The sequence below is a fragment of the Hemicordylus capensis genome, chromosome 4, assembly GCF_027244095.1.
Source record: "Hemicordylus capensis ecotype Gifberg chromosome 4, rHemCap1.1.pri, whole genome shotgun sequence".
Taxonomy (NCBI): Eukaryota; Metazoa; Chordata; class Lepidosauria; order Squamata; family Cordylidae; genus Hemicordylus; species Hemicordylus capensis.
The window spans coordinates 130193009-130218456 of record NC_069660.1 but is presented as its reverse complement, the minus strand read 5'-3'; the positions used below and the strand labels follow the sequence as shown (position 1 = coordinate 130218456).

The 25448-nt window shown below is 44.6% G+C and overlaps 1 protein-coding gene and 1 long non-coding RNA gene across 6 annotated transcripts in view; one reads left to right on the top strand and one right to left on the bottom strand.

Moving 5' to 3' along the window:
* FNBP1L (formin binding protein 1 like) overlaps positions 1 to 25448 on the top strand; it is a 108524-nt gene that overhangs the window by 66312 nt on the left and 16764 nt on the right. For 2 of the 3 annotated variants that reach the window (XM_053244765.1, XM_053244766.1), the window contains exons 5-10: positions 5151 to 5213; positions 5737 to 5841; positions 6917 to 7045; positions 10776 to 10922; positions 18164 to 18367; positions 20026 to 20184. In XM_053244765.1, coding sequence (XP_053100740.1) covers positions 5151 to 5213; positions 5737 to 5841; positions 6917 to 7045; positions 10776 to 10922; positions 18164 to 18367; positions 20026 to 20184 — 807 coding nt within the window. The remainder of the gene's footprint in view (positions 1 to 5150; positions 5214 to 5736; positions 5842 to 6916; positions 7046 to 10775; positions 10923 to 18163; positions 18368 to 20025; positions 20185 to 25448) is intronic. The other variant, XM_053244767.1, reaches the window with a different exon arrangement.
* On the bottom strand, positions 19310 to 25373 carry LOC128322793 (uncharacterized). 3 transcript variants are annotated; one of them, XR_008305999.1, is made up of 4 exons: positions 24966 to 25373; positions 22218 to 23754; positions 20367 to 20465; positions 19310 to 19516 (listed from the first exon to the last, which is right to left on the bottom strand). It is a non-coding gene; the product is annotated as an uncharacterized LOC128322793 (long non-coding RNA). The 3 variants fall into 3 exon arrangements; XR_008305998.1 differs by having other exon boundaries at positions 20367 to 22454; positions 23633 to 23754; XR_008305997.1 differs by having other exon boundaries at positions 20367 to 23754.

Below are 25448 nucleotides of genomic sequence, written 5' to 3'. Positions count from 1 at the left end.
AGAGGTCCAAAAGGACCAACAGAGTCACACTTCCTCTGTCAATTCCCAATTGGAGATCATCTATCAGGCCGACTAAGGCAGTCTCCACCCCATAGCCCGCCCGAAAGCCAGTTTGAAATGGGTCTAGATAATCAGTTTCCTCCAAGACCGTCTGGAGCTGAGAGGCCACCACCCTTTCAATTACTTTGCCCAGCCACGGGAAGTTGGAGACAGCCCTATAATTGCTCAACTCTGAGGGATCTAATGCAGGCTTCTTTGGAAAAGGTCTAATAATTGCCTCCTTAAGACAAGGAGGCATCCTGCCCTCCCTCAGAGAAGCATTTATGATTTCTACCAGGCCGCCTACAACAGCCTCCTTGCTAGATAGAACAAGCCATGTTGGACAAGGGTCAAGAGTGTTCTCTTGACCCTTGGAGTGGTAGGCCTCTTGGACTCCTTGGACTCTTGGAGTGGTAGGCCTCACCAATCCAAGCAGCTTGTCCACATCCTCAGGAGTCACAAACTGAAATTGGTCCAGTCAAATCACATAAGAGGAGTTGTTGGACACCTCCAGTTCAGACATCAGATTAATGGCGGAGTCTCCGTCTAGGTCGGCCCAAATCCAAGAGATTTTGTCTGCGAAAAATTCATTAAACACTTCACAGCGGGTGACTGATGCTTCCAAATTCTGGTTCAAGGGTGGGGGGGGCAGATACTAGCCCCTCACAACGCTGCACAATTCCGCCGGAAGTGAACTCGCAGAAGCAATACGGGCAGAAAAGAACCACTTCTTTGCTGCACGTGTTGCCTGAGCATAGATCTTTAAATGTGCTCTATGTTGTAAATCTGTCAGATTCGAGTCGAGTCTTTCTCCACTTGCGCTCCAGTCATCTACCTTGCTGCTTCAGTCCCTCTAACTCTTCCGTATACCAAGGGGCAATTTTGAAGCGGGTCAGAGGGGACACTTAGGAGCAATCGTGTCTACTGCTCTGGTGAGCAAGTTCCAATTCTCAACCAGGGCATCAACAGGATCACCGGCAAAACCAACATTAAATCCTTCCAAGGCTTCTTGGAATCCTACTGGATCCAATAACTTCTTCGGGCAGACCATTCTAATAGGCCCCTCACCCCTGCGGAGGTGGGAAGTGGTTGTAATCTCAACCTTAACCAGATGATGGTCCATCCATGACAATGGGGAAATCACAGGAGTCCCCACCACGGAACACTACCCTGATCAGAGTAAAGACCAAATCAAGCGTGTGACTTTCACTGTGTGTTGGTCCAGAGACCACTTGGGATAGGCCCATAGTTGTCATGGCCACTATGAACTCCTGAGCTGCCCCAGACAAATTGGTCCCCAAACAAACATTGAAGTCCCCCAGCACCAAAGGTCTTTGAGACTCCAATGCAAGTCCCGCCACCAAGTCTGTGAGCTCAGTAAGGACTCAGTTGGGCAGCGGGGCGATCGGTACACCACAGAAGTCCCAATCTATCCCTGGTTCCCAAACTTAAGTACACACATTCAGAGCCCCTGGTGGCGCAGTGGTAAAACTGCCGCCCTGTAACCAGAAGGTTGCAAGTTCGATCCTGACCAAGGGCTCAAGGTTGACTCAGCCTTCCATCCTTCCGAGGTCGGTAAAATGAGTACCCAGAATGTTGGGGGGCAATATGCTAAATCATTGTAAACCGCTTAGAGAGCTTCCAGCTATAGAGCGGTATATAAATGTAAGTGCTATTGCTATTGCTATGGTCCGATACCTGAACAGGCACCCTGGTAAGGGAGATGTCATCCTTATAGACCACAGCCATTCCACCTCCCCGCTCACGTCCCCTCACCTGCTCCTCTACAGAATATCCTGGAGGGAGAAGCTGGGACCAAACTGGGCCACTAGCTTCCCCCAGCCAAGTCTCAGTAATACATACCAGGTCGGCCCCTTCATCCATAATCAAATCTCGGATGAGCTCTGGCTTATTTTGGACCGACCTGGCATTGCAGAGGATCAAGGTAAGGCTACGCAGGTTGTTGGCAATGCTCCCCGAGGTCAAAGAACTGGCAGGACAGCTGGAAGGGGAGACAGCTATTAAATTTTTGACTACCCTTCCCCTGGAACAGCCTGCTGACCTGTTAACGTTACTTCTTCTATTCCCCTCCACCACAGGAATAGCTGCCTCACATTCAATGAAGGCGCCCCCTGTCTCCCCATCTCCAGGCAGACCCAAACACATTATGCAAATTATGCAAACACATTATGCAATCTCAGTGAGAAAGCTGGCACACTTACTGCTGCAACTCCTTAAACAGCCAAACTGAATAGTGTAGCCCAACCCTCAGTCCTACACCAAAGGCCAGCCCTATTTGGCAGCTGGCTGCGTCGCCGGCTGCACCGCCTGCTGCAGCCCTTCCCTTAAATAGCCTCCAGAGTCTTTCCTCTCACAAAGGACCCTGGGTAGGGCTGATGTGATCAGTCATTGCCTGCAGGTGGTAAACGTTGGCACTTGCGGGAAGGAAGGATCCCAGTTAGGCAGCAGTAATATGTGCACTGTATGCAGTCCAAGGAATCAATCTGGCAGCTGCATTTTGCACCATCTGTAGTTTGCAAATACTTCTCAAGGACAGCCCCATGTAGAGCCCAATGCAGTAATCCAAATGCAGTGTGCCAAAGGCATGGGTGGCAGCCCAGGTCAGCCTTCTTGAGGAAGGGTCGCAGCTGGCGCACCAGCTGAAGCTGAGCAAAGGCACTCCTGGTCACTGCCACCACCTGATTTTCTAGGAGCAGCACCATATCCAGGAGAATCCCCAAGCTGAGAACCTGCTCTTTCAGAGGGAGTGCAGCCTCCATCTAGAACAGGCTGAAACCCTGTACCTTGATCAGGCCGCTTTGTGATGGCAGTGATATCACAACTCAGCGGAGAGATTCATGCTGCTGTTGCCTTTGCCACTGGGCATCTCTCATCTGCAAATGGGAATGTCCCAGAGGCTCCTGCATCATCTGGGGCCTGGGGGATACTCACATTGTGACCTGTGGGAAGGCAGGAGATGGAGGAGCTGCCATGCAAATTTAAACTCACACGGCGCTCCTTCTTTTCCCTCTCTTCCCATAAATACTTGAGTTTTCTTCCAAAGGGAATGGTATATCTAATACTAAATACTGAATACTACTACTACTACTGCTACTACTACTACTAATAATAATAATAATAAAAAATACACTTTATTTGTTAGCCGCCCCATAATAAATTGTTCTCTATTTGCCTAATTCATTCATTAGGAATGAAAAATATAGTGTCAAAGGCACACATTTAGGAAAACTCTGTCGCTTGACAAATGGCCATGGCGTAGACTTATTTATATAGCAGGGTTTTGTTTTGTTTTAACAGCTGTATAGCTTATAAGCTTTTGAGCAGGGCTCATTAGCAAAACTATGAGCAATGTGGATTTAAATGTTGTATAGTTCCTAGTGCCTTTTAGTTGCCTTTAGACATGCTAAATTATGATGAAATCATGAAGGCACTGGTCTGGTTCAGATGCTATTTGTCCGACTGGCCTGAGCACACATGATAAGCATGTGCCTTGTGACTGCACACACTAAAATATTACTCTAAGGTAGTTTTTGTAGCACATGTAAAGAGGTGGTTTGTGGAACTGCCCCCCACCCCCCAGGGAAAGATGCCTTGGCATGCCAGAAAGAGGGAAGAACATGAGTACTCATGGAACGCACATACATCTGCTCTCCCCCTGCTAAATATAAGAGAATTGCCACTATCGAATGTGTGTCTTTCATTTAGTAGGGATGTGCAAACCGGCTTGAATTCAAACCGGTTTGAATTCAAACTGAACCAGTCATCAGGTTCAAGCTGCAGGTTCGAATTCTAACCAAACTGGGGGTGGTTCATTTTGAACCAGTTTGAACCTCCAAAAGTGGTTGGGGTGGTAGCTGGCACTCATGGGTACCTACCATCAAACCCCCAAAACAATCGGATACTCGTACGATATTTTATGAATTTTTGAATTTTTTTATTTTTTTCTCATAGGGTATAATGGGACTCGAACCAACCCATTATTCCCTATTGTGGAGCACCAATGGGTGCCAACAACCATCCAAACCCCGAAGCAATCGAACACTCTTATGATGTTTTTATAAATATTTGAAATATTTTTAATTTTTCTCATAGGGTATAATGGGACCCAAACCAGCCCATTATCCCCTATTGTGGAGCACTTTGGGGTTCAAAAGTGGGGTGGGTGGTAGGCACCCAGGGGTGCCTACCACCCACAAATCCCCAAAGGCAATTGGACACTCCTCCGATTACTGGTGAGTTTTTAAAGTATTTTTGAATTCCTCATAGGGAATAATGAGGATTGCAGCAAATGTATAGCTTCACGTCGGGAGGAAAGGGGTGACCTAGAGCAGAGTGTGGTGGGTTGTAGTTCCCAAGGGGGGCAAGGATGCTATCAGAATTATTTGAAAGGAATTGGGCAAAGGGCTGATTTTTAAGTGATTTTTGAAGTTTACGCGTCTTTAAGGTTTTTCTCCATAAAAAAGCATGGAGGTGTCAGCAGCCCCATAACTGCACTTGGGGGGTGCTGGGGTGGCCCAGAGCGAGTGGTGGTGTAGTGCACAGAGGGTGCCAACCACCCCCATGGGTTGCTAACCCATGGGGTACTGGTTCTGTTGTTTCTGAGGTGTTCTGAGTGTAGATTCTCTGGTAGCATATGACATTTTCAGTGACAAACCATGAATCCACTCTCATTTGCTACCAAAGAATCTACACTCAGAACACTTCAGAAACAACAGAAACCTGTACCCCATGGGTTGCTAACCCATGGGGGTGGTTGGCACCCTCTGTGCACTACAGATTGCAATTCCTTCCACTGTGTTTTTATAGACTGGAGAATTGTGGGAAATGTAGCACACACCAACTCTTTGGAATAATCTGTGACTATATGTCAGTAAGATTATATTAAAAGTTGTATGTCCCTGTTAGTCGTGATCTATACTTTTTGTTCGGCATTATTTTTCTGCCATTTATTTGAATAATTCATTCTGATAAGTACTGCAATTTTGGGAAGACTATACTGAGAGTTTATACAGATATTAAAAGGCTGAATACCACCTCAAAATTAACTTTTACTGATTGTTTTGTAAAATTTCTTGTTTATTACTTTCCAGCACCTTCAAGAGGGTCGAAAAGCTCAGCAATATCTTGACATGTGCTGGAAGCAGATGGATAATGTGAGATTTTTTCTTTCCTGTTAACCTTACGATAAAATGATTTGTAGGGCAATTGTTGTCAAAGAAAAGAAAAGAATTGTAGGTTAACCTAGTTGTCTCTGAGCTGCCTTTCCTCCAGGGAATGCTTCATCATTGTATGAATTTGTCTCCTGGCTGTTAACACGTTCATTCAGTCGAGCATTCACCAAGCCTCCTCCATCTCCTGCCCCATGTACAACGTGGTTGTACAACAGCAGTCTGTGGGTTTTTTCTTTCTCACCTGTATTGTCAGACTTGCTGCTTTTTAATTTCAGGGAAGCTTCAGAAGTAGCTTGCAGCTACGATGGGGGCAGGGCTGCTGTCACAAGTTGGGGCAGATGACAGACACACATGGCACGTGTAAGCCCTTCCAAGTTCTTAAAGGGATTTAACTAATCAGGCACCTTGAGAAACATGAAACACTTCAGATCAGAATTGTGTGTCTAAAAAGTGAATAGTGTCGTGCATTGATTTGTGAATATAATGTGGTGCTTTTACATTATAGAGCAAGAAGAAATTTGAGAGAGAATGCAGAGAAGCAGAAAAGGCACAGCTGTGCTTTGAGAGGCTGGACAATGATACCAGTGCCACTAAAGCAGATGTTGAGAAAGTAAGATGCGATTACTAGAAGTTAACAGTATTTTTGTTTCATTCCTATAGCTGTATTTGAGTACCATCATTGTGGAATAAGGCTATTTTCCAAAAACCGAACATATTAAGGAGGCACGGAATCCAGTGTATTGACTGAACTTTAACTTACTGTTTTCTGAATGGTGTTATCATGGTTGCTAATAGTCAAAGGGAAATTGTTGGAAAACTTTAGTGCCTGGAACAGTGAAAAAAGCAATATTTTATATGTGTATGATGTGCTCTTTTAGAGGGAAGTGTATGCCGTATCTATTAATTTCAGTAGTGTTTCTGTACAGCATTATAAGCACCTATGCAAATGAAAGGAGTTGTACAACAGCTGTATGGATGCATTGCTCGCGTAATAAGACAGTATGGCCTGGCTGACTGTATGCAGAATTATGGGTTAACCATAGTTCTGCACAACATTCATGATGCTTGGACTCTCGGACCCTCCTGTCCGTGCCCGAGAGCAGGACGTTTTTAGACCTGATTTAGAAAAAACTATGGCAAATCCCAGTTTGTTCAGTGTAGATTAACACGTCCCCCCCTCCACAGAAGCACAAAGCTTCTGAACATGATTAAACCATGGTTGCACATGTTTGAACCAGGCTTCTGATTTTGGTCTGTCTGCTTTTAATCTCGATGTTTACATAGCAATTTCTTCGTTTTGGTCTTTTCCTAATAAATGTGTTCTTTGAGAGTGGTCCGGAGAGGTATGCATACACATCTGTTACATTTGTATGTTTGTTTAGAACAAATGGATTGCCTAGTAAAAGCCTAGTGCAAACATTTTTACAGATGTTAGGAACATTTATGCATGTTTCTAAACAGAAATAAGTCCTATGAAACTGCAAATGCTAATGAAAAGATCATTAAAAGAAATTAAAACCTCACAAATGCTAATGAAAAGTGTTTATATTCCATGTATGCTAAGCATGTGGTTAAGTAAGATTTTATTTAAACAATAAATAAATGATTTATAATTATTTTTTATTATTTCATTTAAACAATATATAAAGAAAGCCATCGCTGTTAATCTGTCTCTCTCTTACTAGGCAAAGCAGCAGTTGAACCTGCGTACACATATGGCTGATGAAAACAAAAACGAGTATGCTGCACAACTGCAAAATTTCAATGGTGAACAGCACAAGCATTTCTACATTGTCATTCCTCAGATTTATAAGGTAGTGTATATCTCCCACCCAAATAAAATAGATTGTGTTCATTTGAGAGCAAGGAGATGGCTTTTATGTGTCTCCTAAATTTTTAAACCAGAAAGTGGGGTGCTTTCGCTTCACTTGAGAAAAATGCCTTCACCTGCCCCCAACCTTCACAAAGCACGTCCGCTGGGTGTAATGGATTTATCTTGTTAACTGGATCGAGGATACATTCTTCAAGTTAAGTGTGCCTAAGCCATGTTTGTAATCTGTGAGACATGGAAGCTCAGGCTTGTGCCCAGCTCAGTTATGTCTTTTTGGTTTTCCAGTGACAATTGGATCATATAGGAGGCCCACAGATATCATGTGTTCCACATTTGTGAGCTTTCACGAGCAATCTCGTATTAAGCCAATTTATATGTCATGCGGGAAAGATGCGGTAGTAGAGGCAGTGTTGCAGTGTGGAGCACATGGAGCGGGGGACCTGAGGTGGCCTCTTCCCAGCCATACATTTTATGGTGCTGTGCTGTACTACAGAAGTCATTTTGTTTGCTCAGCATTGTGTGGGATACAAGTTGTGGTGTTAATTGGTGATGGCTATGGTGAATGTTTACCTTTTTCTTAAATCCTGTTGATCTCGGTGGAATTTAAGCATATGTAATTATGCTCTGGATTGCTTCCACTACTGCTTAGATAGATCAGACTGCTCATCTCTTTTTATCAGTCAGTCCTTGATTGCAACTGATGTCTTTTGTGTTCATCCCTGTGGGGACACAACCCCCACTGATGGGCACTAATTACACCAGCCCTGCCTCAGAGTCTTTCATGAGAGGAGAGATTCTGGGGTTTTGGGAGCTTATAAGGAAGAGGGCAGCACCAGTGGTGCGGCCAGCCTGCAGGTGGCTACCAAAGGTTTGGGACCTTTGGTGTAGGACTGAAGGCTGGGGCAGAGTATATTCCTTTATGGCTATTGTAGGAGCGGAAACTGCTGTCTAGATAGCTTTTGTTGCTAAGTCTTGGGTTAAGTTAGTTTATAATTTGTTTGGGTTTGTCTGGGAATGGGAAGACAGGGTGTGTGTCCATTGACTGTGGGGTGGCTATTCCAGTGGTGGTGGGGAATAGAAGAAGTAATATTGGCAGGTCAGCAGGCCGTGACAGGGAAAGGGAAATCAAAAATTGAATAGCTATTTCTCCTTCTGGCTGACCTGCCAGCTCTTTGACATTGGGAAGCACTGCCAACTACCAACAGAGCTTCGCCTTGCTTATTTGTAACGTCACGTTGGTCCAGAACAAACCAGAAATCATCCATGATTTGATTATGGATGAAGGGGCCAATCTAATCTGACCTGGTGTGTATCACAGAGACTTGGCTGGGGAAGGTTGGTGTCCCAGTCTTGTCCCAGCTTCTCTGTACACTGTAGAGGAGCAGGTGAGGAGACATTGGTGGGGATATGGAGTGGTGGTGGTCTAATAAGAATAAGATCTCCCTTAATAGGATCCCTGTCAAAGTATCTGACCATATCGTGTGTGTGTACTTGTTTGTGGACCAGGGATAGTGTGTTTGTGGACCAGGGATAGACTGAAACTTCTGTTGGTGTACCGACCACCCTGCTGCCCAATAGAGTCCCTAACTGAACTTATGGACTTGGTTGTGGGTTTGGCGTTGGAATCTTCCAGACGTGAGGTGGTGGGGGACTTCAATGTTCAGTTCAGGACCAATTTGTCCGAGATGGCTCAGGAGTTCATAGCGGCCATGACAACTATTCGGGACAGACACACCTTGCAGGTCACATGCTCGATCTGGTATTTTACTCTGATCAGGGTAGTGTGTCATGGGTGGGAAATCCTGTGATTTTCCCATTGTCATGGATGGACCACCATCTGGTTAAGGTTGGACTCACAATCCCATTCTAAGGGGCCTATCAGAATGGTACGCCTGAAAAGGTTATTGGATCCAGTAAGATTCCAAGAAGTCCTGGAAGGATTTAGTGCTGGCTCTGCTGGTGATCCTGTTGATGCCCTGGTGGAGAATTGGAATAGCCAACTCACCAGGGCAGTAGACACGATTGCTCCTATGCATCCTCTCCAACCTGCTTTGAAATTGGCCCCTTGGTATATGGAAGACCTACGGGAGCTGAAGCGGCAAGGAAACACTTGAATCCAACAGATTATGGCATAGAGCACATTTAAAGACCGATGCTCTGGCAATAGGTGCATCAAAGAAGTGATTCTTTTCTACCCATATTGTGTAATAAAGATTGGCTGGGTCAAGTGTTGATTTTTTTCGGAAGGGTTTCACCATTATCATTATATTATCTCCTTGACCAGCTCTGGCCTGGCTGACTTAATAAACCAGGATATTCCAATGCTGGAAAAAATAAGATGTCAGAGCCAGAGACTAAACTTTCTTGTACAGTTTTCTAACATTTACAAGGATTTTTAAAATATATATATCCTCAACAGATTTTATAGCATATAGTTTATTAGATTTGACACTTCAGAAACATAAATCTTTTCTTTAAAAATGTATTCATCTTAGGACAGTTTAGGAGCATCATCTGTTAGCCTTTGCTTTCCATACTGATGTAAAAAATGAGCTTACTATTGGTGAAAGGTATTTACAGTGATATTAAACATTTATAAGCAATTTCCCCCCTCCAATTTTTTAAGTAAAAGGTATAAGAAAATGAACCATTTTAGTTTTTTGCTATTAAACTCACTTTAGGACCCTGATTAAAACCAGATTCTCAGTGTGTGAGTGGCATGTCTTGGTTCATTTCAGCTTAGGTTGGCAACATGTAATACCCAAGTGGGGTAGAAGTGAGGGGTGGGAGAAGGAGCATCCTTGGCCTGCTCAGGTGTGTTAACATCTGTGTTAATTTAGTTTGAATTGTTCTTATACAAGGTTGGTATGAGGTAGGACTAAATCTTCTTGGTCTCTGTGCATCACACTTGGGTATGTGCCTGCGCAGAGTCATGGAACAGAAGGTTCCAGAGCTTTACTAAATAAGGAAAAAAGAGCAGGAAATGATTTCCCAGTGGATAGGGTACCTCCTTACCTCAGTCTTTCAACTGCAGCAAGAGTAAGGTCTTCAGAAATTCCTCTCGGCTTTGACTGATTGATTTTTGGTTGATTAAGTGGTTGACCGGTGTCGACCTTGCCTAATCAATATAACTCTGAAATCATTATCCTATCCACCACCACCGCCACCCCACACAATCACACTTTCTATTAATTGTTGACAAGTTGTTCTTCTGTCTTTGGATTTGCATTTTTATTCTCCACCCCCACCCCCGCCCAGCCCTTCTGGCTGAGGGTGCCTTCTGGCTGTAGCCTTGAAGGTTATTTTCAAGTCCTGTGTGGACTGCTGCTCTAAAATTCCTATATCAGATGGACATTCCAAGTGTCTATTGTGCAATCAGGTTGATCTGTGCAAAATCTGTCTCAGCTTCGCTAAACAAGTCCAACCTAATAGGGCTTCTTGTTTAGGGGCTTTACTGTGGGAGTGAGCTCACCAAGCGAGTCCCTCAGTAGGAGGCATAAATCCCGCTAAGGTAGGTAAAGTAAGTTAATGTATTTATTAGTCCTACCTGTTGCATTCCTCACCCCCCACCTTTCATAATATGCTACAAGATGAAGAAACATCATCAGTCATGCTTTCAATAAAATTTGAAGGAAAAGTTGCTCAGTATATATAGAAAGTATCTACGTACTATCCTCCTAAGGATGCTCAGGTTCTCTTCCTTATTCTTATAGCATCTTCAAGAAATGGATGAACGGAGAACTATCAAACTCAGTGAATGTTATAAGGGGTTTGCAGATTCTGAGCGCAAAGTTATTCCTATTGTCTCAAAGTGTTTAGAAGGAATGATTGCTGCTGCAAAATCCGTGGATGAACGCAGGGTAAGTCCATTTTCTGTGATTGACACCTCAGTGCTAAACACATTGCTTTGAAATAATTTTGCTTGCATTCAACTGAGTGGGTGGCATTTTACACTTTGGTGCTGTGTTGCACTGCTGACAAAAATACCTTCTGCTCACAGAAGGAGGCTAGCTCTCATGCAAGAGGTCCATGTGCAAATGGAAAGGTTCCCTGAGCAACTCTCTGAGCGAAAATTGCTTTCGTCCCCAGTGCACCACTGTGCCAAAGTTTTGGATGACACCCATTTTGATCAGGATCACATCCTAACATAAGCAGTTTCAGAATTATGGTGTTTGAGCCTGCTCAATTTATGACCTACCCATCAGCCACATATTATACACATTTTGTGAGTTCTAGCCAGGCACCAAAGTATCAGATCGATTCTGGAGTGCCCTACCAGACTAGTGGGCTTCAGTGAGCATGGTGGGTCATAAGTTGTGCAGACCTGATGCAGTTTATTGTGGAAAGAGTCTTTATTTTCTAAGCATGTCAGGCTATTTCCCAGAATCACTAGATTCTCTCTAGGATGATCCGTCTTCAACTTGGCCTTTAAGGTCTCTCAGCAGTGCATTCATTGCTGTCGTAATCAAATCCATCCACCTTGCTGCTGGTCGCCCTCTACTTCTCTTTCCTTCAACTTTTCCCAGCATTATGGACTTCTCAAGGAAGCTGGGTTTCTGCATAATGTGTCCAAAGTATGATAGTTTGAGCCTGCTCATTTGTGTCTCGAGTGAAAATCCTGGATTGATTTGTTCCATGATCCATTTGTTTGTTTTCCTGGCTGTCCATGGTATCCTCAAAAGTCTTCTCCAGCACCAAAGTTCAAAAGCATCAATGCTTTTTCTATCTTACTACTTCAAAGTCCCGCTTTTGCATCCATAGAGTTATCACGGGGAAAACCATTGTCGGAATGATTCTAACCTTTGTAGGTATAGACATGTTACGACATCTAAATATCCTTTCCAAGGCCTTCATTGCAACCCTACCAAGTGCTAGTCTGTGGCGTATTTCTTGACTGCTGGATCCTTTACTGTTAATGGTCAATCGTAAAAGGCAGAAGCTATCCACCACTTCAGTTTCTTCATTGTCAGTTCTGAGACTGGTTGCTGTGCCCATTGTCATTAGTTTAGTCTTCTTTACATTTAGCCATAGTCACCTTTTTTTCACTGTGTTCCTTGACTTTCATTACTAGAGCTTGCAGATCATCTGCATTCTCAGCTATAAGAGTGGTGTCATCAGTGTAGTGCAGGTTATTGATGTTTCTTTCTCCAACTTTAAAACCATGCTCATCTTCTTCCAATCCAGCTTCTCTCAGTATATGTACAGCATATAAGTTGAATAAAGAAGGAGAAAGTATACAGCCTTGTCTTACTCCTTTGCTGATCTGGAACCAGTCTGTTTCACCATGTTTGTTTGCTTGTTTGTTTAACATATTTTTATACCACCCAAAACTTAAATCTCTGGGCGGTTTACAACAAAAAACAGAAAAGTTAAAACATTAATTAAAACAGATAAATGACAACAGAGAAATTCAAACATTGGTTAAAATAAATGATGACAAAAAGTTAAAACGTTACTATAATTTAAAACCTTAAAACAATATTAAAACTATTGAAACGGTATTTAATTAAAAGCCTGAGTGAACAGATGTGTCCTTAAAGTTTTTTTAAAAATTGTCAGAGATGGGGAGGCTCTTATTTCAGCAGGGAGCATGTTCCAAAGCAACTGAGAAGGTCCGTCTCCGAGTAGCCACCAGACAAGCTGGTGGCAACTGGAGATGGACCTCTCCTGATAATCTCAATAGACAGTGGGGTTCACGATGAAGAATACATTCTCTTAAATATACAGGGCCCAAGCCCTTTAGGGCTTTATAGGTTATAACCAGCACCTTGTATTTTGCCCAGAAACTTATCAGCAGCCAGTGTAGCTCTTTCAATACAGGAGTAATATGGTTTCTCCGAGATGACCTGGAGACCAACCTGGCTGCTGCATTCTGAACCAGCTGTAGTTTCCGGGCTACATACAAAGGTAGCCCCACATAGAGCGTATTACAGTATTCCAGTCTGGAGGTTACCAGCACATGTACCACTGTTCTGAGGTTGTTTATCTCAAGAAACGGGCATAGCTGGCGTATCAGCCAAAGCTGATAGAAGGCACCTCTGGCTACCGCCTCAACCTGGGACACCAGGGAGAAGCTCAGATCCAGAAGCACCCCCAGGCTGCATAGCTGTTCCTTCTGGGGAAGTGTGACCCCATCCAGAACAGGCAGATCAAACTCCTCTCCTGAGTTTCGACCCCACACAATAAGTATCTCCGTCTTATCTGGATTCAGTCTCAGCTTGTTATCACCGCCTCCAGACAGGCATTTAGGGAGGTTATGCCTTCTCTCAATGAGGCTGACATGGAGAAATATATTTGGGCGTCATCAGCATACTGATAATAACCTGCACCAAATCTCCTGATTATCTCTCCCAGCGGTTTATCTGCTGCCTCCAGGCAGGCATTTAGGGAGGTTATGCCTTCTCTCAATGAGGTTGACATGGAGAAATATATTTGGGCATCATCAGCATACTGATAATACCCTGCACCAAATCTCCTGATTATCTCTCCCAGCGGTTTCGTGTAGATGTTAAACAACATTGGAGACAATACGGATCCCTGAGGGACACTGTACAAAAGTTCAGATTTTGAAGAATAGCAATCTCCAAGGGACACCATGTGGAACCTGCCCGAGATGTAGGAGCAGAACCACTGCAAAGCAGTGCCTCCCACTCACAACCCCCTCAGACGCTCCAGAAGGATTCTGTGGTCGATAGTATTGAAAGCCGCCGAGAGGTCCAAAAGGACCAAAAGTGTCACACTTCCTCTGTCAATTTCCAATTGGAGATCATCCATCAGGCCGACCAAGGCAGTCTCCACCCTCTAGCCCGCCCAAAGGCTAGTCCGAAATGGTTCTAGATAATAATAATTATTATTTTATTTTACATTTTCTATCCCGCTCTTCCTCCAAGGAGCTTAAAGCGGTGTACTACATACTTAGGTTTCTCCTCACAACAACCCTGTGAAGTAGGTTAGGCTGAGAGAGAAGTGACTGGCCCAGAGTCACCCAGCAAGTCTCATGACTGAATGGGGATTTGAACTCGGGTCTCCCCGGTCCTAGTCCAGCACTCTAACCACTACACCATGCTGGCTCTTAATCAATTTCCTCCAAGACTGTCTGGAGCTGGGAAGCCACGACCCTCTCCGTTACCTTGCCCAGCCACGGAAGTTTGGAGACAGACCTGTAATTAGTCAACTCTGAGGGATCCAAGGCAGGCTTCTTCAGAAATGGTCTAATAATTTCCTGCTTAAGTCAAGGAGGCATCCTTCTCTCCCTCAGAGAAGCATTTATTATCTCTGCCAGGCCTCCTACAGCAATCCCCCTGCTAAATAGTATAAGCCATGTGGGCAAGGGTCAAGAAAACAGGTGGTAGGCCGCACCGCTCCAAGCAGCTTGTCCACATCCTCAGGAATCACGAACTGGAACTGATCCAACCTAACCACACAAAAGGAGTCGCTGGACACCTCCACATCAGACACTGAAGTAATTGTCGAGACTGAGTCTAAGTCTGCCTGAATACGAGAGATTTCCCCCACAAAGAATTCATTAAACACATCACAGCTGGTAATTGATGGTTCCAGATTCTGATTCAAAGGAGGAGGGGCATGTACTAGGCCTCTCACAACCCTGGACAACTCCGCCAGACGTGAACTTGCAGAAAAGAATCTCTTCTTTGCCACATGTATTGCCTGAGCATAGATCTTCAAATGTAGTCTATGTTGCAATCTCTCAGATTCAAGTTGAATCTTTCTCCACTTGTGCTCCAGTCATCTACCTTGCCACTTCAGTCCCCATAGTTCTTCTGTATACCAAGGGGCCAATTTTGCAGAGGGTCAGAGAGGACAATTAGGAGCAATCATGTCTACTGCCCTGGTGAATTTGCTGTTTCAGTTCTCCACCAGAGCATCAACAGGATCGCCAAGACAGCCAATGCTAAATCCCACCAAAGCTTCTTGGAATCCTACTGGATCCAATAACTTCCTCGGGCGGACCATCCTAATAGGCCTTTAAGCCCTGCGAAGGTGGGAAATGATTGTGAGTCCAACTTTAACCAGACGGTGGTCCGTCCATGACGGAAATCTCAGGAGTCCCCACCCACGGAACACCACCCTGACCAGAGTGAAAGACCAAATCAAGCATGTGACAAGCAATGTGCGTTGGTCTCAAGACCACTTGGGATAGGCCCATAGTTGTCATGGCCGCTATGAACTCCTGAGCCGCCCCGGACAAATTGGTTCCGAAATATACATTAAGAACATAAGAACAGCCCTCCTGGATCAGGCCCAAGGCCCATCTAGTCCAACATCCTGTTTCACACAGTGGCCCACCAGATGCTGCTGGAAGCCACAATCAGGAGTTGAGGGCATGTCCTCTTTCCTGCTGTTACTCCCCTGCAACTGGTATTCAGAGGCATCCTGCATTTGAGGCTGGAGGTGGCCTATAGCCCTCCAACTAGTAGCCAATGATAGACCTCTCCTCCATGAAGTTATCCAAACCCCTCTTAAAGCCATCCAGGTTGTTGGCTGTCACCACATCTTGTGGCAGAGAATTCCACAAGTTGATTATGTGTTGTGTGAAAAAGTACTTCCATTTGTTGGTCCTAGATTTCCTGGCAATCAATTTCATGGGATGTCCCCTGGTTCTAGTGTTATGGGAGAGGGCGAAGAATTTCTCTCTATCCACTTTCTCCACACCATGCATGATTTTATAGACCTCGATCATGTCTCCCCGCAGTCGTCTTTTTTCTAAACTAAGTAGCCCCATGTGTTGTAGCCTTGCCTCATAAGAAAGGTGTTCTAAGCCCCTGATCATCTTGGTTGCCCTCTTCTACACCTTTTCCAGTTCTACAATGTCCTTTTTTAGATGTGGTGACCAGAATTGGACACAGTATTCAAGGTGTGGATGCACTGTAGTTTTGTATAAGGGCATTATAATATTAGCAGTTTTATTTGCAATCCCCTTCCTAATGATCCCTAGCATGGAACTGGCCTTTTTCACAGCTGCTGCACATTGAGTTGACACTTTCAGTGAACTGTCCACCACGACCCCAAGATCCCTCTCCTGGTCATTCACTGACAGCTCAGATCCCATCAGCGTATACTTGGCATTGGGGTTCTTTGTCCCAATGTGCTTCACTTTACACTTGCCAGCATTGAACCACATTTGCCACTTTGTCTCCCATTCACCCAGTTTGGAGACATCCTTTTGGAGCTCCTCACAATTTGTTCTGGGTTTTCAGATGAGTTTGGTATCATCTGCAAATTTGGCCACCTCGCTGCTTACCCCTACTTCTAGATCATTTATGAATAAATTAAAAAGCACTGTTCCAGTACAGATCCCTGGGGGACCCCACTTCTTACTTCCCTCCATTGTGAAAACTCTCCATTTATACCTACCCTCTGTTTCCTGTTTTTCAACCAGTTAGTAATCCACACAGGTACTTGTCCCCTTATCCCATGGCTGCTAAGTTTCCTCAGGAGTCTTTGATGAGGGACTTTGTTGAAAATTTTTTGGAAGTCCAGGTATACTATGTCAACTGGATCACCTTGATCTGCACACTTGTTGACACTCTCAAAGAACTCCAAAACATTTGTGAGGCAAGATTTACCTTTGCAGAAGCCATGCTGGTTCTCTCCCAGGAGGGCCTGTTCTACTATGTGCTTTACATTGAAGTCCCCCAGCCTGGGGACTCAAACACCAAGCCTGAGACCAAGTCTGTCAGCTCAGTTAGGTACTCTGTTGAGCAGCAGGGCTATCGGTACACCAAAAGAAGTCCCAATCTATCCCTTGTCCCCAAACTTAGGTACACACATTTGATATGGTTCAGCACCTCAACAGGGATCCTGGTAAGGGATATGTTGTTCTTATAGACCACAGCCACTCCACCTCCCCGCCCACAGTCCCTCACCCGCTCCTCAACAGAGTATCCTAGAGGGAGAAGCTGGAACCAAACCGGGCCACTGGCCTCCCCCAACCAGGTCTCCGTAATACAAACCAGGTCGGCTCTAAATGTTCTGTCTGGACTGTGGCTTCCTGTCCTGTGTATAGATTTCTCATGAGAACAATGAGGTGTTCTGGGACGCCCATTTTCCTAAGGATATTCCACAACTTGACATGGTTGACACAATCACTTCCTTGTGCTTATAATAGAGGAAGCTTGTCCCTTAAGACAGGGTTGTGTTTCTGCAGCTGTAGAGTGCTTCCAGAGCATGAAGGAGATATTTGCTCTCTTTTGCAGTTGCGATTGGGATTCAGAACACCATGGGGGCAGCACAGGGGCTCTCACTACATCCCCAGAGCTGCTTGAACTGCACACACTTTGTTAGTCAGAATCTCAGCCTTTGTTCTTAAACATCAGTCAAACTTTCTTCAGGATTTTGTGTTGTCCCTTGGGGCTACCTTAAATTTCTTAATAGTTCTCAACCACTCTATTTCTTCCAATACTGTCATTTTTGTGGTGTTTGTCTTTTTTCCGTGGTGTATATAGGGTTGGTTACAGTATGAGCACCACAACATATATGTTTACAATATGATAGCCTCCTGCCATATAAAGTAGATTTTGAATTTGCATATCCTTACATATCTGTGTTGAGTGCTGATCTACCAGGGTTTCTTTTCAGTAGGGTAGGCTTGAGTTGAATAGAAACAGAGGCCATGGGACTGTTAAGCTATCAGCTAGGCTTGGACACCTTAAAATCTCTGATTCCTTTTGCTTCAGCTTCTACATAAACTAGGGCTACCTTAAGGTGTTTTTATTGTGGAAGGAACAGAAAGTGCAGTTGCCTAATGCTTGCTGACCATTTTCTCAGAAATAGAATTTGTGCATTTCCAGTGCCTGGGGCATGTGCAAAACTGTCTGGATGTGGAGGAGCAGGAAGCTCAGGGCACTTGCAGTTTCTGCAACATTATCATGTCTAAAACCAGTCTAAATGGTCATAAAAAACAAAATGCCCTGAAAAATGTTTCTGTCAACAAAGTTAATTCTACCTGGAGGAACAGTAATTTCTGGAGGTTTTTCTTAAGCCATTCAAGTTACATTTGCGGTAATGTTAAATATCGCTTCAATGAAACCATTAGCTTTATGTGTAATCATTTTATAAATCTTCTGTCTCTCCCATCAAGGACTCTCAAACAGTAATAGACTCCTTCAAGTCTGGTTTTGAACCTCCTGGGGACTTTCCGTTTGAAGATTACAGTCAGCATATTTACAGGACTGTTTCTGATGGAACAATCAGTACACCAAAGCAAGAAGGGATGAAAATTGATGCAAAAACCACTGTGGGCAAGGCTAAGGGCAAACTGTGGCTTTTTGGAAAGAAACCAAAGGTAAAACACACACATTTTTTTCACATGAAAACACACTCGAGATTAGTAATTTTTAAAGGATCTGATGTGGTCCTTTCAATGAGGCATATCAATGTTGTTTGGATCCTATACAGCAGGGGCAGGCAACATGCAGCTCTCCAGATGTTCCTGAACTACAACTCCCATCAGCCCCAGCCACAATTGATTACATCTGGGGATGATGGGCGTTGTCATTCAGCAGCATCTGGAGAGCCAAACGCTGTTATACAGTTTCTAAAGGGCTCACTTATACATGAGTTGCACTTGACAAACTGTCCATTTGGAAGGAGATTTTGGGTACAATCTATAGTGCCACTGTGCTGCCATGACCCCTACTCATCGACAAATGGTAGCCTAGCCGAAAACACCAAGCATAACTGGAAGCCAAAATACCACACAGCTTCCAAGGCTGCTGCAGCTTGTTGACATAATCCCAGCAATAACTGGCCAGCAGTGTTGAGTCTATGGGAATATGTTCCTCCTATATCCAAGTACAGGCCTGACTGAGAAATGCTGCAATTGCTCTGACCAGTTGCAGCCTCTGTTGGGCCATGCAGTATCCTGATACCCAGGTGTGCGTAATTTGCTGGGGCTTTGGCTCCTGGTGCTGGCATTGGAAGGAGGTCAAATTAATGTAGCATTGGAGGGTTGTTGATGGTACTCTTTCAATATTACGGATTCATCACATTGTCGTGGCTGTGGCTCATTCAGGCCTTCTGTGTGTGGGTGGAGTTTGGTTTGCATTCGTGCAGCTCCCGGTCTGTAATGTATAACTTTGGAAACTGCAAATGTTGCCTGAAACGTTTTCTGTAGGTTATCGATCTGAAGATTACAAAGAGAGCTGGAGGCTTAAAGGGAAGCAAATGTTAAATTTCTTTGGACATTTGAAATAATAGTGATGTGAAAGCTAGGTTTATCTTTCCTTTTCAAAAGTTTTTATTTTACAGCCTAGCAAAGCACACAAGTAATATTTTTCTTTTTAAGACATGTATTGTTCAATAGAATATGTGTTTACATTTGTGCAGAACACCTTAATGGGTTAGATAGTGGAACAAAGTAATCTTCCTTCTCCAGCTCCATGGTATTTTTCTGATGACTTTATGAATGTCATTTTTTCAGTTCTTCGGCAAGCTGAAAGAAAGTAGCACTATGGTTTTTCATATAAAATACAAGCAGAAATTGAACTAACACAATATTATAAAGTACTGAATTAAATAACATGAACATGATTTCTGAGAATAGACGGATCTCTAACATTAAAGCAGACAGTATAAATTTCATTTTGGGGGTGGTGTGTTTTTTTGTTTTGGAAACAATTTTGTAGATTGCAGATATGTAAAATACAAAAGTTTGTTATATTCCTTTCTGTGCCTGTCATAGTTCAGCCAAGTATTTTAGGTATATCGCCAGAAGGAAGGTTGGTGTTTAGAATAAAGTCCACAGACTTTCAAACAATGTAACACTGTAACAAAGATTCTCCTTCTCTTTCTTAAATTCTTACTAATCTGTGTTCTGAAGTCATTATGATGGTGAAATATATGATGTGTTATGATCTGTTTCTGTGTTGAAAGGTAAAGACAGAATGTTCAGATCATTTTGAATGTTTGCCTTATCTGTTCCTTTCTTTATTTCTGTATTAGCCACAGTCCCCACCCCTTACCCCTACTAGTTTATACACCTCCAGTACTTCTAATGGTTCCCAGTATCCCATATTCTGCATTGAACAAGTGCATTATTGCATGAGTGAAATAAAAACAGGGAAGCCCAGAATTCCTTCTTTCAGAAGTCTCAAAAGAGGGGTAAGTTTTATAATGGGTTGGAGGTGCATGATAGCGCTATGAACAGTGTGCTTGTGGCGTGGCTTTTAAAATCCTCTCCACCCTCATTATACGGCTCTCTGCTGTCAGGGATCTGATCAGAGGCCAGTGTGCTTAGTTGTCTGCTGTGTCATAGTTGCCTTCAGCTTAACAGGTGTGCTTACCATTCAGAATAGCTGGCTCTGCAAAGACAGAGCTATAAAGAGGGAAGAAGGTGCTGGGTGCATGTTTTCATAACTTTCTGATTCACAGCCATGGGTATGCTTCATTTTGTGCAAGGGGAAATATAGAGGGGAGGGAATGTTACTGGAAAGAACAGATTGATAAGTACCTTGTTTTGCTGATTCTTTAAAAACACCTACACATTTTCCTGGTATGAATATTAAAGTGTTGTGGGAAAGGCAGCATTTTGTTTGCTTACACTTTAATCCCACCCTTCAGGAAGCTCAGGGTGGCATATGTGGTTGGTAGGTCTGTCCCCTTCCCCCATGGCATAGGCTAGGTTTAAAAGATAGTGTCTGGCCCAGTGATTTACCCCGTAAGCTTTGAGGCTGAGCAGAAATTTGAATCCAGGTCATCCTAGTCTTAAATCCAAAACTCCTAACCACTCCACTGCATTGACTCTTTTAATGTGTGAATCAAATGTTTCGCTCTGGACTTCCCAATGCATGTACCCAGTGAAAGAGACATTTGCTCTGACATTCATATGTATGAAATGCTTGTCTCTTTCTGAAACTAGTATTTGTTACTTTTTGTATGGTGTGAAGTAGAGTTCAGGCACAAGCCAAAACCATAGGGTTATTTTCTTTTCAGTGTGTTGACCTCCTCATAACTGCCCTCTGGTGGCTCTTCAGGTTCAACTCTCTTCCTGCTAACAGATTATATATATGCACCACAACTGCCCCATTCTCAGAAAGCTTGTATTTTGAATGGAGTGTGTTTTTCAGGCCCAGATTATTAATTTGACTTGTTTGAGCCAGGTTCTGTGAGTCTTGCAGATTAAAGATTGCAGTGACCTATATTAAAAAGAAAATTTCTTGGAAACAGGAAAAAACCCCAACCTTGCTTGTCTCTCTAGCTAACTGATTCAGTATGCAGTATTTACAGATATCTGACACATTATTTTGTTTTAATGTACTTTGACTATAATGGTTAATTTATTTTTGTTTCCTGGAGTTTTGATGCTAAGCTGCATTTCATCAATAATAGATTACTACTAAATGCCACTTTCTTAGATATATCAGGAAAGTGTGCTTACTAATTTATATTGGCATATTCTGCAAATGGAATTTGTTCTAGGGATTGAGTGATTGCCTAGCAACATTCATTAAGTCTGTAGTAAATGAGCTAGCATTACCCCCTTAGGTCTGTGAAATACATTTTTTCATATTTGTGAGATTAAAGTGCTGATTTGCTGATAAATCAGGGGTTTGAATAAATTTGTGCACGTTCATATGCGCGCACACACGGCACAAAACTGAGTGCAGTCTAATGCTATATACCAGCCATTACTGGGCTTTGTTGATCAAAAGAAAAGTGATCAGAGTCCAAAGATATCAGCAATACCAGTTAATGATTAGAAAGTTTCTCATTGTTGCAGATTGCATTAGATTTCTCTTTGCTTTACATTTCCTTTAATTTTTCTATCTTGGGGTTAGGCCCCACTCCAACCTTGCCAGGCCCCTAGCCATAACTCTTGTTCTGGTTTCCAAAAGATATTTACCTGCAGCATTAGGCTTCCTGGGATTAAATCTCATTGACTTTATTTACTTAAATTTGCATACCTCATTCTGCTTGCATGGTTCAGGTTTTCAAATAACTTGGTTTTTGTGGTAAAGGAAAAGATAGCTTTGCTGAGAGCACTTATTTTTGTTAAGGAAGAAATGGAGGAAGCTGAGGGTAATGAAGGTGTTTCTAACATTTCCTTCACATTTGTGAGGACTGTAAATTACCGGATTCTGCATTAACATTAAATGCTGTGCTCCCATGACAAATCCATAGCCACAGAGATGTACCTGGCCCTGGGCTAATGAATGTCCAGGACTTTGAGAGGAGCCTCTTCTCTTGCTTAGTAATCGGCAGTTCTTTGTTACCGTTAGTGCACTAATTAGTTCTTGCATGATGGTTGGGGGCTGACTGCAAATATACAAGTCACACTTGTTTCTCCTTTCTCCAAAATATTGGTTTTGCTGATTATGTTGTGGAGAATTTAGTCAATACTTCCTTGTTAGAAGCAAGTTTTCTTAGCATAGCTATAAAAAAGTAGAAATGAGATTGAAATGAGATGTATTTTATCACTGTGGAGACATAGGATCCATGGATTTTATGACATTGTTTTCAGAGTTCTCCTGCTGCAACATTATTCTGTCATCTTGTAACCCCTGAAAGAAGCAGCCCTGCTTTTATTTATTTTTAAAAGCAATTTCCGTCCCGAGAGGCATCTGTGTGGCACATGGGCATTATTGGCAAAGTCTCTCAATATTTCCTTTCACAGAATCTACTGTTCGGGATTTTGGCGAATGCTAATGAAAAGCCAGTCATACAGGAGACAATTACTATTTTAGTCACTGTCATGCCAAATTTCCAGTTCTATAGTTTGATACGTACCTCTCAAATGTGCTCAGTAGCATTTACATACCAACATACTATTAGTGCTGGTCAAAATATACGATTACCTGTATCATTAAGGTACTATTAAGATCATCTGGGGAGGTCCGGTTATGGTTGCTGCCTGCTCGTCTTGTGGCAACTTCTCTGTGGCTGCCCCAAGGCTTTGGAATGCACTCACTGTCAAAATAAGAGCTTCTCCATCTGATTGCTTTTTAAAAGACCCTTTTAAAAACTCATTTTTTCAGGCTTTTAATGAAAACTGATTTTAAAATTCTGTGAAAGTGTTTTAATTGTTATAACTTGGATTGTGTTCACATTTGAAAAAGAGTCTCTCTCTCTCTCTCTCTCTCTCTCTCTCACACACACACACGTATATAAACATCAGGTGGTATATAAGCAGAGGCGTAACTAGGGAAAACGGCGCCCGGGGCAAGCACTGAAATGGCGCCCCCCCACCGCGCCCCACTGCCCCCCCAACATACTACATTATACTTAGGTTTTTCCTCACAAGCGCCCGCCGCTGCCGCCAAGCCAGGCCACTGACTGGCCGCCAGGTGCCAGCAAAGCAATGGGGGGGGGGCGCAGGCGGCGCGGAAGGGACCGCTCGTGGGGAAGGGGGCACCGATGCACTCCCTTGACTGCTGCAGCGCTGCTGCACTGAGCAGGAAACATTTGTATTAACAAAAATTTTTTTTAAAAAATTTGGTCATGGCGGCACCCCCCACGTGACCAGAAAAGATGGCGCCCGGGGCACATGCCCCCCCTGCCCCCCCTATAGTTACGCCTCTGTATATAAGTATGATAAAATAAATAAATAGACCATGGATCAGTAGACTGTTGCCCGGATCTGATGGCTCTTTGGCACACATGGAGCGCCATGTATGCCAGACCTCCACTTCTGTGACCTGGGGAATGCTCGGTGGGTACAACATGGAATCCTTGCTGTGGAAGAAAAGAGGTGAGCCTTGCCTATTGGAGCTCACCCCCCTTTGGTTTGGATCACACCATATACAGGAGAACCTTGTTACTTATGGGGGTTCCTTGCCTACTGCCGCCAGTAATGAGGCATTAGAGCTGTGGGGAAAGGGGGGGTAGGTTCTAGGGTGGAGGGGAAAAATTTTTTTTAAGTGGCAAAACAGCCTCCAAATGACACGAAACTCATTGTGGTATGTGTCTAGTGAAACTCACTCCCAGTGTGCCCAGGAATGCCATCCAAAGAGCAGAATGCCACCCCGCCCCCCCAAAACCATGAAATATCGCAGGGGAAAGTCCATTTAAAAAAAATTGAGCCACAAAATGAATCCTTCTGCCTCCTCCTGGGCTCTGTGAAACAAAATGGTGGCGGGAAGTGACCTCCCCGGTCATTTCCAATCCTCTAGGAACTGCGGATACATGGGGTTTAACCCCTTCGTATCCATGTATACTTAAAAAGGGTGTCAATGAGACACCTCATGGATACATGTAATCGCAAATAACGAAGTTCTCCTGTATGTACAATATTTCAGCTCTTTCACCTTTTTAATGTACTATTAACATTCCTGTATCGTTTTCCCTGGGGCAAATAATCAGAACCCGGAACTTTCTAGTATTAATAGCATTTAAATTGACTTTGACATCACCCATCCATATGTAACTAGCCAACCTGCACAGAGCATCTGTGTGCTCTTTGAGGCTGGCTGTTCCCTTCTCCCTCCTGCCCCACTCTCCCTCGCTCCCTTCTGCCCCACACTCTTGCCTCTCTTGCCCTCCCTCCTGCCCCACTCTCTCTTGCCCTCTCTCACCCTCCCCTCCCTCTCACCCTTCTGCCCCAGTCTCTCATGCCCTCCCTGCTCCTCTCCCCTGCCCCACTCCCTCTTGCCCTCCCCTTCCCCCTGCCCCACTCCCTCTTGCCCTCCCCCTCCCCCTGCCCCACTCCCTCTTGCCCTCCCCCTGCCCCCTGCCCCACTTCCTCTTGCCCTCCCCCTTCCCCCTGCCCCTTGACCTCCCCCTGCCCCACTCCCTCTTGCCCTCCCTCCCCCCTGCCCCTTGCCCTCCCCCTGCCCCACTCCCTCTTGCCCTCCCCCCGCCCCACTCCCTCTTGCCCTCCCCCCCGCCCCACTCCCTCGCCCTCCCCCCTGCCCCACTCCCCCTGCATTTTTAAAAGTTCTACTTACTGGGCTGCCGCCGCTCCTCCTCCCATCTGGCAAACAGGAAAGCCCTGCCACCCGGTTCCCTCCCACCCCAGTCTCCCATGGGCTCCTCCTGGCCTCGGCGGCTGGTCCCAGCGCCGCCTGGCCAAGAGCCGCCTCAGTGGCCTGTCCCGCTGGCGGGCCCGCCACACCAAGTGCTGCCTCCGTGGCCTGCTGTGCCCGCTGCCACTGCTTGCCAGTCCTTGTGGCCGGCCGCAGGCCAGCCACCTCTCCCCCCACCCCCACCTTCTGCCCCGGTATCAGGGCTGGCCGGCCGGCTGCCTCACTGCCTTGGCTGGGCCCGCCATCGCTTCACTGCGGCCAGGCCGGGCCCACAGCCACCACTTGTCGCCAAGCCGGGCCCGCCAGCGGCCCTGGCTCGGAGCCGGCCAATTCTCCTCCTTCTGGGTGTGCCAGCCAATCAGGCGCCTCCGCAGCTCAGCCAATCAGCTGGGCTGCCTGGATGCA